Source organism: Pelobates fuscus, chromosome 6 (assembly GCF_036172605.1).
Source record: "Pelobates fuscus isolate aPelFus1 chromosome 6, aPelFus1.pri, whole genome shotgun sequence".
Lineage (NCBI taxonomy): Eukaryota > Metazoa > Chordata > Amphibia > Anura > Pelobatidae > Pelobates > Pelobates fuscus.
The window spans coordinates 35,732,660-35,749,075 of record NC_086322.1 but is presented as its reverse complement, the minus strand read 5'-3'; the positions used below and the strand labels follow the sequence as shown (position 1 = coordinate 35,749,075).

The 16,416-nt window shown below is 42.6% G+C and overlaps 1 protein-coding gene across 1 annotated transcript; it reads right to left on the bottom strand.

Moving 5' to 3' along the window:
* Positions 1-10,067: 10,067 nt before the first annotated feature.
* Positions 10,068-15,564, bottom strand: LOC134615312 (tachylectin-2-like). Its single transcript, XM_063459806.1, has 4 exons — positions 15,464-15,564; positions 11,436-12,285; positions 10,899-11,079; positions 10,068-10,426 (listed from the first exon to the last, which is right to left on the bottom strand). The coding sequence occupies exons 1-4, from the start codon at positions 15,474-15,476 to the stop codon at positions 10,223-10,225; spliced, it is 1,248 nt and encodes a 415-aa protein (XP_063315876.1). The 5' UTR covers positions 15,477-15,564; the 3' UTR covers positions 10,068-10,222.
* Positions 15,565-16,416: the final 852 nt, after the last annotated feature.

Genomic DNA, 16,416 nt, shown 5'->3' with positions numbered 1-16,416 from the left:
TTCCCTATTTGTCAGAGCCCACCGTAGCGGATATCCTAAAACCCATTACCAACTCAGACATTCTTAAGTATATTCAGGCCTTGCCGGCCGCTAAGAGCCCAGGACCGGATGGTCTATCTGCCATCTATTATAAGACATACCAAACCCAATTAGCACTGTACCTGTCTACACTTTTTAATGACGGCCTGGCTAAGGGCAACCTCCCACCCGACATGTTACGAGCACACATTGTCACTTTGCCTAAACTGGGTAAAAAACCAACTATATGTGCAAACTTTAGGCCTATATCCCTACTGGACATAGAAACAAAACTATACGCGAACATTTTAGCATACAGGGTGGCCCCACACCTACCCTCACTGATACACTATAACCAATCAGGATTCATTAGAGGCCGATAAGTGTCAGATAACTCTAGACATCTACTGAACCTACTCCACCATCTGGAGGGTGCAAAAATGGAGGGCCTTCTACTCGCGCTGGACGCGGAGAAGGCTTTTGACAGGTTAAACTGGATTTATATGAGGGAGGCATTGACGAGGTTCGGGTTCCCAGAGGCACTTATCTCAGCAATTATGGCACTATACTCCCACCCCACGGCTTGCATTTTGAAGGCAGGATTTGTTTCCGCCCCTTTTGCTATAATGAATGGTACCCGACAAGTCCGCCCACTGTCTCCCCTGCTGGTCATCTTATGCCTAGAACCATTAGCTCAACTCATATGGGAGGATCCTAACATCAGAGGAGTGCAAATAGGCGAACATCAACACAAGTTTTCCTTGTTTGCCGATGTCGTAATACTAACTCTCACAGAACCAGACAGGTCCCTGCCGACTCTCTTACATCTCCTAGAGAGTTTTGAAACCATCTCGTACTATAAACTTAACACTAGCAAATCCCAGACTCTCTCCATTAATATTCCCCTAGCAGTGGAGGGATTGCCTTCAGAAGAACTTTCAGTTCGACTGGAGGGAGGAATATGTGACATACCTGGGAATCAAGTTCACTAAAATGGCCCAAACCTTGTTTCAACATAACAATACAAGAATATTTAACACAATAAAGCAAGAGCTAGACACATGGAAGGATGTGAAACTGTCCTGGGCAGGGCGCATAAACGTTGTTAAGATGATGTCTTTAGCAAAACTACTGTGTGTATTCAGAATGCATCCCATTCAGATACTTAAAAACGACTGCCACAAAATGCAAAGAGTCTTTTCAGAATTTATTTGGGCAAAAAAGAAGGCAAGAATTGTGGGTGGATGCTGCAGAGACCCGTAGAGGCGGGAGGTATGGGGGTTCCCCAGGTCTGGGCTTATCACAGGGCAGCGCTGCTAGCACATGCCATTAATTTACATGCACCCAGGGGAACGCTAAACTGGATAGACTTAGAGTGGCAACAATTGCCGGGTGAGAGGCTGCTGGCATACATGTGGACTCCCGCATCGCTGTGGGGCACAAACCCACCGCTATTCCCCACCACGATAGCATCACTATCAGCATGGTACGGTTTGCTGCAAGCTCGGAAGAACTCCACAAAATATCATAAATTAAGTCCTATAGAGGCACTATCCGCAGATTCTCCGTGGCTCTTTTTAAAACAATGGGGGGTACACGGAGTTACCAGAATATCACAATTTACATCGGGTGGCTCGGTGGTGCCATTCCCAGAACTGCAGCAGACCTATGGCCTATGGCCTGCAAATCAAAAAGTACCCTTATGGACCACGTAAATTACAATATGGTGGACGAGACAAGGGAGGCCATGGGTGTTAATAACTTAATTGCCACAAGCTGGAACAAACCCCTAAAACCCAAACTTCTATAACTTTGCTATAAATCCCATTTTGCCAACCCTACCACAACTCAACCTATGTTTGTAGTGCAATGGGAAAGGGAGACAGGGCACAGGACTCTGATGGATCAATGGATCAGGAGGCTGAATGCCCTCAAAGGCATGACCACCTGTTTCTCTCACTTTGAAGCCCATAGAAAGTTGATATACCGCTGGTACCTGCCCCCGGATAGGCTCAGCCACATATATAAGACAGTACCGGGAACGTGTTGGAGGTGCGGAAAAGATAAGGGCACCATGTTCCACATCTGGTGGCAGTGTAGTAACATCAGACCACTGTGGGAAACAGTACACACTCTGACAAGGGAATTGGGACTGGAGACACCCTTGACTCATGGGGCCTTTCTATGGTTGGAGTTACTTGCCCAATTCACCTTTCACAATAGAGCATTGCTGTCCAAGATAGCGCTAGCGGCCAGAGCCCTAATAGCCTTGAATTGGAAGTCGGTGATATGCCCGACTAAACAGATGCTGATTGATAAAATACAACTCAATTACGCATATTAGCGTATGTCCGTGACCTCTCCAACACAAGAGCAAAAAAACACAAAGATATGGGAGAGCTGGCACCATAGAACAGAAATGACACTGAAAGGGGGAGACCCGGACAGGGGGGGCAGTGACATTACCTAACCGAGACCGATTGATTCATTGATTTACTGAAATGTCGTGCTGCCACAACTACACTATTCAAGGAATGTATAAAACTGTACATTATTTCCATGTTCTTTTCTATTATTTTCCTTTCCTTTCCTTTAATTAAGATATTTGTTTCCATTCCACTACGGGATGTAATACAACGAATAGGTAATCAGAATACACTTGTGATGAACACATTACGTTAGCCACAAGAGAAGGGGTCTACCTCTGATCGATGTACTCATGAATGCATGAAATCCTGTATACCCTTTTCCTTCTTTTATTCCTGTACCCTACCACTTGGTTACTATAAAACGCAATAAACTTAAATTATAAAAAAAAAAAAAAATATGGTGAAAAGTTTTTTTTTTTTACTTTTACTTGAAAAATCTTTTACTTATCTACAAAAGCAAATGAAAAAAACAGCTAAATAGATTTAAAATGTTGTCCTGAGTTTAAAAACACCCAGTGCTTACATGCTTTTGTTCTTTTTTTTTGCAAGTTATAGGGCTATAATTACAAGTAGGAAATTGCTGTTATATATATATATATTTTTATAATGTATCAATAGTGACATTGTAACACTGTTATCTTTCATAAATCCCTGAATCACACCTCACATGTACGTATTTTTTTAAAGTAGACAACCCAGGGTATTCAATATGGGGTATGTCCAGTCTTTTTTAGTAGCCAAAAACACTGGCCAAAGTTAGCATTTTTATTGGTTTGTGTGTTAAAAATGCAAAAAACTATTATGAACGCTAACTTTGGCCAGTGTTTGTGACTAAGTGGCTTCTAAAAAAGACTGAACATACCCATTTGCAATACATTGGGTTGTCTTCTTTTGCAAATGGTATGCCATCATGGGGGTAATTTTCATTCCTGGAGTACCATACGCTCTCAAAGGCAACATAACCAACTTGGCAAATTTCTTTGTAAAAAAAAAAGGAAAATCAAGCCTTATATTTGACCCTGTAACTTTCAAAAACACTATAAAACTTGTACATGGAGTACTGTTATACTCAGGAGACTTTGCTGAAAAATGCAAAAAACTTCACTTTCACTGACAATATCATCACTGTGATGTGTTTTTAAACACTAATATTTGTGTTCAGCGAAGTCTCCCAAGTAAAACAGTACCCATCTCATATATATCTCATATATATACACATTTTTTTTTACTCTGACTGCTTTGTTAAAACTTTTTTTTATCTTTTGTTACCAGCAGGGGGACTGCCTGTCAGTTCAGGCAGTCCCCCTGCAGGCAGATTCACGGATGCCTATTGCAGTCATGTAACAACTCTGTTAGAGCGATCACATGGTCGCGGGGGCCTAATTCGCCTAGGGGGGACTGTCTGGGCTGTCAGAATCGGAACAGAATGGGGAGGGGGGAGGGTGGGTAGTTAACTGGCGACCTGATCAGACGCATGGTGCTCGAGCTCCGGCAAAATACCACAAGCAAAGCACTAATTGAACAATTTAGAGCGAATTACAAAGGCACTGAAAACAAGCAATGGAAGCTATGGGGAAACACTCACGCAAGACCCAAGGGCTGAGTGAGGGTCATACCCGCGACATTGGCCAGCTTCTCTCCTAATCCAGCAGGCCCAAAATGGCAGCCCTGCTACCTGACTCGGCGCAGGTATCCCTGTCAGCCTCAGAGGATTCCTTGTGATACTGAATCCCTTCAGCAGAAGCAGAGATATGCCTCCTAAACACACAGAACCCACCCTGGCTACCAAATAAAATTCTCCAATATGGTCTCAGACCTCAAGGCCTTCTCCACATCAGAGCTTGCTGTAATCAAAGACCTGAACTCACTGACAGGCCGAATATGGGCCACAGAGGAAGAAGTACACGATCTGAGGATCAAACAAGACTCCTCTGCAACTCACATGCTGGAACTCTCTACAACCTGTACACAATTAAGTGCCAGGGTCGGACAACTAGAGGATACAGCCAGGATACGCAGCTTGAAAGTGAGAGGAGTCTCTAACACCATCGACGCAGCTGAACTGCCACAATTCATCAAAATATTACTCACCACTGACTTAACACCTAAGCAAGCCAAGGGAGTGGCCCTGGAGGGACTTTTCCGCATACCGGGGCAACCACTGTTATGGACCAAATATTAGAATCAGTAAAATGGCTATTTACTAATGTCTATTTCTCTTGAAGCCCTCTCACTCTCCCCCCTTCCTATTGAGCAAAACCTTGTGTACCAAAATGGAGATTCACTGTATTAAAGGAGCTGCTTCCCTTTATAACCCCTCCCCCGCTTCCTTTGTTCAAGTAATGTTTCTCTCTCTAGGAAACATGCCACGTGTAATAAAATGGAGCTGGAATGTGGGTGGGGGAGCTCTATGATGATGATAAGACATCCTGCAGGGTGGGTTTAGACAAGACCTCCTAACTTTTAACCAATTGTTGAAGCATATTCTCTGTTATCTGTGACTATGCACATGACGTATTTCTGCTTTAAAAAGGAAAAGGTATTCCTGAAGTCTTTCATGAACCTGAAACGTCTCTGGTGTGAATTACTTCTAGGACGCATGCACTCAATCAAATTTGGAAAGGAGTAGATAGACAAATAATCAAACGGTTTGATTTGAACTATAACACCACGTAATGCAAATCTGACACCAAGAGATGGTATAACGTGCCTTAAATCGAGGAGTGACAAGGAGAGTTTCTCGTGAGTGGCTAGGGGACAAACCCCTTATACCTTTGAAGAACACCAGCAAAGTTTCTTCTTTGACTTCAGCCGCCAAACTTTGCAATGGAGGGCTTTCATCAGAGGAATATGCTACTAATGGCATGGCTGTGAGCCTCTATATATAAACTGGAGTCGCGTAGCGCCGCACGCACATGAGGTCTTATTAGTGTAGGGAGAGGATGCTCCCGCTGTGAGGGACAGCTTAGGAAAGAATTCTGCAAACTAGTACATTAGTGGGGTGTACTTCATATCTGAGAGTCAAATAGAAGCGTCAAATACTGCGGTTACATCGGAGTTTTAAAAAGTAATTTTTTTTTTGGTGCTAAAAAGTACATTAGTGGGGTGCACTTCATATCTGAGAGTCAAATAGAAGCATCAAATAGTGCGCTTACAGCACAGTTTTAAAAATTCTTATTTTCTGGGTGCTAATCTTCTAAATAGTACATTTTGGGGCCTGCTATTCATATCCGAGAGTCAAATAGAAGCGTCTAATAGTGCGCTTACAGCGCAGTTGTAAAATTTCTTATTTTTTGGGTGCTAATCTGCTAAATAGTACATTTTGGGCGTGCTCTTCATATCTGAGAGTCAAATAGAAGCGTCTAATAGTGTGCTTACAGTGCAGTTGTAAACATTCTTATTGTTTTGGTGCTAAACTGCTAAATAGTACATTTGCGGCCTGCACTTCGGCCAGCTACACGCACAAGTGAAACACCTTCCTCAGGTGCGAGTAGGCGACAGAACCTTCAGCGTTATTTGGTAGGCCCGAATGCCACTCTACAAATGGTGAGGCCAGAACAAGTACACATGCCTGCCTGGCACACGAGCGACTACATGCTGCAGTGTCTGCGCAATGACTGCTGAGTTGCCCACATTCTAACTTGTGCTGATTACTGGGTGGCAACCCTGCTGGATCCCCATTACAAGGAGAACGTGTCATCCTTAATTCCCTCACTGGAGCGTGATCGGAAGATGCGCGACTAAAAGTGCACGCTGGTAGACACGCTGCTGAGGGCATTCCCAACTGACACCAGGGGCTCAGTGGAAGCACAAGGCGAAGGCAGAGGAGGAGGAAGAGGTCGCCAACGCAGCTGGGGCACCGCCAGCACCTCAGAAGGCAGGGTTAGCATGGCCGAAATGTGGAAAAGCTTTGTCAGCAAGCCACAACAACCAACACCACCATCTGATATGGAACGTCTTAGCAGGAGGCAGCATTTCAGCAACATGGTGGAACAGTACGTGTGCACACGCCTACACATACTGACTGATGGGTCTGCCCCATTCAACTTCTGGGTCTCCAAATTGGGCACATGGCCTGAGCTTGCCCTTTATGCCTTGGAGATGCTGGCCTGCCCTGAAGGCAGTGTATTGTCTGAACGTGTGTTTAGCATGGCAGGGGGAGTTATTACAGACAAGCGCAGCCGCCTGTCCACAACCAACGTGGACAAGCTCACGTTTATTAAAATGAACCAGGCATGGATCCCACCAGACTTGTCTGTGCAGAATATACATTTATACCAGCCTTACCCAGCCATTGTTATACTCAAGTGCACTTATTCATTGCTTTCTTTTTTTATATGTCCCAATATTTTGGGAGCTACCCCAATAAAAAATAAATAAAGAAATAAAATAAAAATAAAGTGTTGGCTACCTCCTCCTCCACCGCCACGGTCACTTAGTATAAACTATGTACACACTAGCAGAGGCTTGTGAAGGCCTTTTCTCCATGCATCAGGAGTTGAGCATTTCTCCATGCATTAGGACTGCAAGAAATGCACCGCAGGCTGCAAATTAATCTTTTTTTTATATGACCCAATATTTTGGGGGCTACCCTAATTAAAATAAAATAAAAAAAAAATATATATATATATATATATATATACACAAAAAATAAATAATTTAGGCACTCACCCCTGAATAGTGTTCAGATATATCATGCCTTTGGTGCATCCGACGTCCTCAATATATATCCAACGATAAAGTGGAGCACTCAGAAGGTACAAACTTTTTTTGTACCAATAAATTCACTATTGTTAAGTCCTTTTGAGTGCTCCACTTTATCGTTGGATATATATATATATATATATATATCAGTGTTGGCTACCTCCTCCTCTTCCACCGCTGCTTCCACCTACACCACCGCCTCCTCAACCTATGGGTCACTTAGTATAAACTATGTACACAATAGCAGAGGCTTGTGAAGGCCTTTTCTCCATGCATCAGGAGTTGAGCTCAGTTTGAACAATGAAAGATGGATCATTCTGGTGATCCTCCTGACAGCCATGCTTTAGATTTTGATTTATTTTCTTCCAAAGCTAAAATCAAAGATTCCATCTAGTGCTATGTTATGGTTTAGCTGTATTTTAAATTTTTATGTTATTTTAAGTGATTTCCCTATCCACATTTGTTTGCAGGGCACTTGTCCTACTCTTACTCCAATTTTACTTCCTTTTGCAGCCCTCTAGCCCTTTCCAGGACTTTTTTAGAGCCATTTTTGTGCCCAAAAGTTCGGATCCCCATTGACTTCAATAGGGTTCAGGGTCAAGTTCGAGCACGAACTCGGAACTTTTTTTTTTTAAAGTTCGTCCGAATACGCAGGACCTTAACATTCAGGTGTCCGCTCAACTCTAATTAGCAGAGCTCCAGCTGATAACTAAATAAAGCCTTTCCTCCACCCCACTCCTAGAGTGTTGAAGTTATAGTACTCATTGTTCATGAGACCATCCATAGTGTCATTGAGCTGTGCAGATATAGAGTTGCCCTCCGCACAAATGGCATATCACATGCACCCCACAGTAAGCTTCTCGTCCCTCTTGGAAGAGCCGTCCACGGCTTCATACACTGACAAGCACATACCATGCCACAACTAACACCCCAAGTTCTATAGGACCCCAGGTGACTTACACCTTACTGGCCACATTTACACAACTACATTAATCTATGTCAATAAAAAGGAGACTAGCCTCTTATGTCCTAAAATGTCTCCTGGACATATTAACAGGGTGTTTATTGTTTACGATCTTCATTTAACTGTGCCAGATGCAAGGTATTGGGCTTCCGCTGCCAATGCAGCAACAACACAACCTGCTCCATCACTGTTCCAATAACCTATACACCTGTATTCCCACACAAATATCCCTCCTCACAACCAGAAGACATAAGTTTCAAGCAAGAGGGAATTTACCAGAAAACGTTCCAACCACTGACAGGTCAACTTATCACCTGTGTTATATTTACTGTTTTCCCTTGTAGTACTGCAACCCTTAAATACGTTGTGGCGGCTACCCTGAGAGGATGAGGGGTTTTGCCACCCGAACTGTTCTTTTCCCCCGTTCAGAGTGATGCTTTCCGATTTCCCAGGATAGTATAGCGCTTATAAGAGCTGGGTGATTATAGCTGGCCCCTACAATCATGAGATGGGACTCCATGATAAGTAAGCAAGGAATCAATTTAATGGTGCCACACTGGCCTTTTATGAAATTCCCCATGCAAAGGGCACTCCCACATGGACCTTGTGGGGATCTTACAAGATAAAGACATAGACCAATGGACGATGTTCAAATGCATGACACTCCCATTACAATCCCTCCCTTCTGCCTGATATATAATTGAGCCATATACTGTACTAACAATCTCTAGGGGAAAAGGGACATAACCACCACTCAAGTTATATTCCCTCATGGCCCTGATCTGGGGGAAACAAGTTTTATGGTACGCTTGTTTCTGACCGACCGCACACAAGGCTTCTGTACAAATTAGTTTGAGACTCAGGCTGATCTCTTTTGGGAACTCCCAACATAACGAGGGGAACCATTCACGAGCAGGCTAGTTGTGTGTCCCTTGTTCGGTTTCACCGAACACTGCTTTTATCTGATGAATGGGAACAAACATAAATGGGGGATGAAGTCTCAGCAGTGTTCGGGCCATCGAGTGTCCGATAATAGTTCCATGCACTCGACAACCAAACCCCGCTGGAAGTGTTCCTCAAAACAAGATGGCCACCACCTAGTGTTTGTCCATACAAATGGCAGACACCCAGCCGACCACTTAGAATGTTCAGGGGTTAAAAAAGGTTGAGGGGGTTAACTAGTGGCACACAACAGTTGTGGGTGATTGGATAGTTAATTCAGTATATGAACTGGGTAGGTCTTAAGGGTTTGGTTAGTTTGTATACAGAATGATGCAAGGGAGTAGAATGTAAGATTAAACAGAAATTTAAAGGGTGCAATCCATGGAGGAGGCATCCATCACGTACGTACGCGTCCAAAAGGGACCTTATAGGAGGACAGCCAGAAGAGAGGCTCTGGTATCAGGAAAGGCAAAAGACTGGAAGCCATAGAAAAGGCTGGGTTGTGGACAGGGCTGGGAATAAGTAGGGTCAGGTGGAGCACTATGCATGTAAATATTGGGATCTGGCTGGTTTTTAAGTTATTAATTGGTCCAAGAGAATTCTTTAAGTTAGCAACCTGTGAGGTAATCTGACAGCCAGGTAAGGCTCAGTACATCTAAAGTGGTTAATGACAAACCTAGCCAGCCATCAGAAAGGTGTACAAACTTAGATGCACTGGTTTCAAAACTAGCCAACCCTCTAAATAGAGTGACCAATAAATTGAATATAATGCTTTTCAAAACAATTCCATGCAGCTTATGAACTTTATACTAAAAAAAGGCAGAACACTAAATAAAGCATGACCTGTTTTGAGCGCGTAAACAAAACCTCCAGACACACTGGTGTCCCAGTATATTAACTGATGGCAGATGTATTGTGCATCAAATGTGGTTCTACTTTCCAACAGTAGAAGGAATTGAAGAAACCATGCCTGCAACATTAGCTCAGAATAAAACCACAATATACCAGGTTGTCATTTAGTTTATTTAGCAACTGTACACCAGAATTCACCAACAATTAAGCATACATTATTGCATTTATTGACCATGTCCTATGTGGATTAGATGCCCTCAGTTAATCACATTCCATTTGGCTACATTTGGAGATTGTATACAGGTGATCCAACTCAGCCGCTGTAGTCTTCCTGAGTGACCATCAGGTTGTAGTGAGTGACCCCTTTCCATGTTCCCTGGATGGTGGTTTCATAGCCAAACAGGGTGCAGATCTTGGCAGTGTATGGCACATCCATTTGTGCTTTTGTGACAGAAGCCATCATACGTATAGACTTTCCACCCGGCACCTCTACATCCGTGCTGGCTGAGAAGCTGGTCTGTAGAGAGAAACATACATTAGAATGAATGGTTGAATAGCAGGTGCTTAAAAGAAAGCTTCCATTCATAAACACTAGTTCTGTTGATTGCTAGAGAGAGTCAGAAACAAGGTAAGGTCACTGGCTATGATGTGCAAGACATCTGATTTGGGGAGATGGGCTTAGACCTTCATTTAAAAAAATACAAATAAAATAAAAAACACTCAAGCATTTTAAATGTTTTGGACTACATCAGCCATAATCTTACAGCCATAATGCTGGGAAAGCTTCAAGGGAGATGTAGTCATAACATCTGGAGGGCTGAAGGTTCCCGATCCCTGATTTAGAGGATCTGCACAGAATGAAAGGGGCATGTGGTAAGATGTAAATTAAAAAAAAAAAAAAGGCACATCGCCTTGCAAAATTTGCCACAAAATGCTTCAGTGGCCAGTATGCAAACAGATCCCAAAACCAAACTATGTCAGATACATACCTGGGTTTCATTGGTCTTTGAGAAGCTCCAGGTGTGAGTGGTACTGGTGTTGATGGAAATAGTTGCCTCCATGTCACCTATAATGGGGATGCCAGCTGTAAAAGTGACACTTGCGCCAACTTCTACTGTAAAGCCATGCTCCTGGGTAAAGCTGCTAGTCTCAGTCATGGTTTTGGAGAATCTAAGAAGAATTGTGAAGAAAGTTGCAGAAAGGTGGTTATGGAATAGAATTTTCTACATTATACACCACTGAGCTAGTAGCATATATAGCTTACACTAAGCTGAGTATACACTCAACATCCAGTAACACGCTTAGAGTGACATTACAAACAGCACCCAGATCAAGAGCAATACAGGATCTTAAAACATGTCATGCAATGAAAAGTATTCATTAAACTGGAGAGCAAACAGGAGATTTGGAAGCTAGAATATGCTGCATTTGAGAAGCTTTGCCTATTTTAGCACAAGATAGATTATCACATGTATCCCTTCTGTAAAGGAGAAAGTCAGACTAGCATTCATTCAGCATATACTTACGAGAAGGAGTACTTTAAGGGAACGCTGCTTGTGTTCTTGTAGATTTGAGACTGGACCACTTCTGGCTGCTGAGAGAGTATTTTACCTGATGCAGGTAGGAATTCAAAGCTTACAACACTCTGGATGGTTTTATCAGTGGTGAAGGCTAGAAAGCGGTACTTATTATAGTTCCAACCTAGATTCTCAGCCTTATCAAAATAGTTGGTATCATCTTTAGTTGGGATTTTCCCTTTATAGAGGTTGCCATTGCGCGAATCCACACACCACAGCAAGTCATCAAGGCTGATCTTCATGAAATGGGTGAGAATTCGCCAGCCCCCATTTCCAATAGTGGTGCTGGAGTCAAGCCATTTATCATTTGTTGTGGATGGAGGGCTTCCCACCACAAGCTTGTCACCATCGGTCACAGCATACAGATTGCCTTTTTGGTCAAAGAAAAGCGCATCAAGTTTATTCCAAGCAGAGTGTCCTATCTTGGTTGCTTGGCCATAACGCCAGGACACATTTTCATTGCTTGGTGCTGGACCCTTGTAGAGCTCCCCATCCTTTGTAGCTGCATACAGAAGCCCATTTGGGTCAAAGAATAGAAATTTAAATTGAACCCACTCAGCTTTTCCCACTCTCTTGGCAGTAGAGAACCAATCAAGATTTGCAGACAGAGGCATGGGCCCAGTATAAAGATCCCCGCCACGGACAGCAAAGAGCTGCCCTTCAGGGCTAAACGCAATCTTGGTTACATCATTTAGCTTCCCTACAGCAGTAGATCTGTCGTAGTAGCTATCCATACGATCCTTGGGCGGTAGGCCAGCTCTAGCCACATAGTCACTGCTTATGGCAAACAGGATGGTGTCTGAAATTAGAGGAAACATTGTTTTATATATTTGGAAGCAGAACTGGTTGAGATATATTACAGAGTAACAGCAGGACTTCTCACAATAAGGTCAGCAAGTTTCTAGGTATCTTAATGAAGACTTCAGATTGTGCCCTCCCACCTTGCACAGTGAACTGAGGGCACAAGTGCCTTTTATTTAGAATACCAATTAAGAACTACATACTTCCATGTCCCCATTCACATGTGTGCACAGAGATACAGACACTATTAATATAGCTTTAACATTCCATTAGTGCTGCAGTTAAAACTGATGCATTAAAAAGGGTTGAATAGCTAGCTTACATTGGAAGATGGGTGAGGTAGCTTAAAGCATTTTAGTTTCAGATGTTACATGACAGCACTATATGATGTCATTATCCGACAATAACTGAGCACCCTTTATTCCCACTTCAGCTCTGAGAAAAGGAGAAGCAGTTCACCGAACAAGGCCACAGAGTCATTTCCCCTTCAATATCAGGTGCATAAACTGCTCGATAGCAGAAGTCTTTCCACAGAGATTGCCAGACATAGGCCCTTATAGATGGTCACACTTCCATTTATAAAGACAAAACAGCAAGCGTATGTTTGGAATAAAGTCAGTCCTTTGAGATATACGCTAGAATAAAGTTTACCATTAACCAGGCCCTCCACCACAATCTCCTTACAAAGAGGTGGATATTATACCTATGTGACACCCATCTCTGGTCTACACACCTCAGATCTTTGTTGATTTGCTCGGGGACACTTCCCTGAGCAGCAGGGCTGGATTAACAGACATACTAGGGGAATGGTGGGACACAGGGACCCTAAGACAGTGGCCCCAAGTCTCTCATGTCTCCTAGTAGATCTAGTCTGTCACCAGGTCTCAGGGAGACAGACATGGGGCACTCCAAGTGTCCTCATGTCTCCAAGCCAGTGTCTGTAGTGTCCTAGTGTAAGGGATCACCTGGCACCCCAACTGGGTACCTCTGTTGAAGGATGCTCCTAGCGCTTCCTGAGGACTCCAAGCACTGCAGCAGACACCACAACCGGAGAAGCATACAGATGCTGAAAACAGCTGAACAGGAAAAGCATACAATCAGCTTACACTCATGGCAATCAGCATACAATCCAATTCCCCCAATAACGAGATGACACTTCGTTTTGAGGTCAAGCAGAACTGACTGTACTGACACATACAGCCTCTTATTCCCAATCCACAAACTTCGTACTGCCCACAGAGTTTTACAGAACCACCAATTAATCCATACAATACACAGACACTCCCACACAAAATCCTCCCCTCTGCCTGTGATATGATTACTGAACACAATGGTTTATAATTACAGGCAGAGAAACAGTTTTTACCAAATGTTAATAACTTCCAAAGTATACATGCCACAAACATAAAAATTACATATTCGAACTCCGCACACTTTAATTATAAACAGTCAAAATTAGCCAATTCCATCCAGGGGTTATAAAGTTAAAGGAAAGTCCTAATTGACCAAATGAAGCATGGCTTTTCTGCCCAAAACCAGTTTCACAGAGTCTTCTATCCTGGAGATAATTGTGAAGTAATCCAATTATCTCCAAGGACAGAGGCAAAACTCCATTACCCACATGGTAGCAAAATACATTATATAACTGCAGCTATTGCATAAAACATACATTCAACATACATATCCCCAGATAGCTTAGATCTGAGTGCACATTATGACAATGGCACTCAGATCATACATACAATTCAATTGCCATGGAGTCTTTCGTTATACGAATGGGCTCCATGGCATAGCTATCCTGGGTAACACTGCTCACATAGGGAAAGTACAGAATGACCCGGCTTTTGGGTCTTTGCAGCAAAAAACAAAAAAAAAATACATTTTAACATGGGGCCATAGTCACAGGGCAGGAGGATGGCAATCAGTCTTCTCCAATGCCCAGTGGCGAGGCTGGTTTCGCCACACCTAGTCTCATACATTTAAAAAAAAAAAAAACCCCGCTCATGGCATTCAATGAGATAGATTTAAGCTGGTTTATTGGACACCTCAACATTTTGACCTGTACCCAGGTCTTTATCAAGTCTCTAGTGTCCCCTATGCATCCCAGAGGTCTCCCAGGGTCATGGGGACACTGGAAGATTAGGGGAGACTGAGACACCAAGCAATCCATATACATTAAAATCAAACCAAGTTTGTGTTATTTTACAGAATTGTTTCTTTGGTCACTCCTTTTGACTTACATCATGTGATTACACACATACAAAGATTATGCAAATTAGTAAGGAGAGCATTTTCCAAGAAAGGTGGCAACCCAAGCAACTTGTCACATTCTTGCTTAAGTATACAAACTTAGAGGGATGTAGAGAAACAAAGTTTGAGCGGACTGGCTGACATGAAATTAGTTTAGGTTATACTAACTTTGGTCACTCTAACACTGTTGCATGTGCCCTCTCTTTTACACTCACTACATACCGATTTTCTCTGTACCAGGTGTTACTGCCTTGCTGTCCTTCAAATTCTATGGGCAGACATGCCTTTTTGAGCATATTCACCCCTTTTGGCAGTTCTGGTTACGTGATTTGCGTCAGTGGCCCACCCTTTTACCCTGCCCATAGACTTCCTGCTTCACTGGACACTGCGGTTACAGATTTACTTAAAAAGCTTGAGATTAGCATATGGTATGTGTTCTAGTTGCATCCTATGATTTTCCCTCCAGCACCACCTCCATCAGATACATGACACTTGGGAGGTAGGACTTTAGTTGATAAGATTTTGGAGTTAGGCCCATCATAGTTGTCAGCACCAGGCCCACTGGGCTCTTAATCTGGCCCTGACAAGCAGGACACACTTCTGAAACTGACTTCATTATCAGCATCTGAAGAAACATACATCCATTCCTGTATTCCTAAAGTAGCACAGTAGAGATCAGAGGCACCTTCTGTGGGAGGTCTCACCTACTTTCCCAGTCTCAATTCCTCAGCATTGAATGTCTGGTGAGGAGCTGAGAGATACATGGTGGACAAACCCATTTTGAAGAAAGATTCACCTTTTTATACAAAGCAGACAAATGCACAGATAGAATTTGAAGCAGTTTTAAAAAAAAAAAAAGCTATAGTAAAAATAAATAAAAACAGCATGAAAGCATTACATTAAATATATATTTTAGGATCAAATACCTGGTGTATTCATTATCACAGAGATCAGAAAGCAAACTCCTAGATCTCTAGCAGGATATTTCTAAAAGTCTTTGGCTTGTGTAGTTTAGGAACTGTTTCCAGATAATTCTGTACAAATACACTCCACCCAGTCCATCAGCTTTATAGTCTGGGCCCCTCCCTAAACACAGCTGAATGTGGTTTGTCTGAAGACTCTGAGCAATGTTCTGCTGGTTAATCTGGTAGGAGAATGGTTAGCTAATCACTAGACTTCCTTCCAGTTATTTTGATCAAATCAAATGGCTTCCAATTAATGGTCAAATGAATTGATTTGCTCTGAATTGGCTAATTAATCCATTTGTTAATCGATTAATAGGTATTTGATTCATTCAACACAGCTGAAAGGGATTTGTGCACAAGTCTACTAACTATGTCTACAGGTTAATGGACTGTATATAAAAAGTGCTTCCCTGCAGCTTGTGGAATTAATAGGCTGCAGTTGGGAAACCACTTATCAAGGCAGTGCCTTTGCAGTTCTATCCTGATTCATAAATATATTTCTCTTCTGCAGCAAGTGATTTCTACATGCTACAGCGCAGCTCTTTTCCTGCACTGCCCTACAGCATGAAGAAATCACGTGTGTCAAGGAAAGCAACCCTGCTTATGGCGACTATTGGGTCCAGTGAGGCTTTTGCTGTTGTTTGACGAATACAGAATCAAGAGTTAGAAAAAGTTATAGACAAGACAATAGAACCCTGCTTTATAAAAGCTCATCTTCCAGAAACACTAGAGTATGTGGATTTCTATCAGAATATTATATAAAGTTGTCCAAAAATATATATAAACACACCAAGCCTCAATCCTACATGTTATTTAAATATAATTTCATTGATATGCTTTCTTAAAGAAGTGAGTTTTTAATGATCTTTTAAAGGAACTGAGACAGGGTGAGCAGGAAAGGGAGTCCTATAGGA

Bases quoted from the DNA above. Each gene is read 5' to 3' on its own strand.
- LOC134615312 (XM_063459806.1), bottom strand. The intron at 11,080-11,435 runs GTAAGTATATGC...AATTCTTCTTAG, and splicing joins CCCTTAAAGTACTCCTTCTC to ATTCTCCAAAACCATGACTG. The intron at 10,427-10,898 runs GTATGTATCTGA...TTCTCTCTACAG, and splicing joins CAAAGACCAATGAAACCCAG to ACCAGCTTCTCAGCCAGCAC.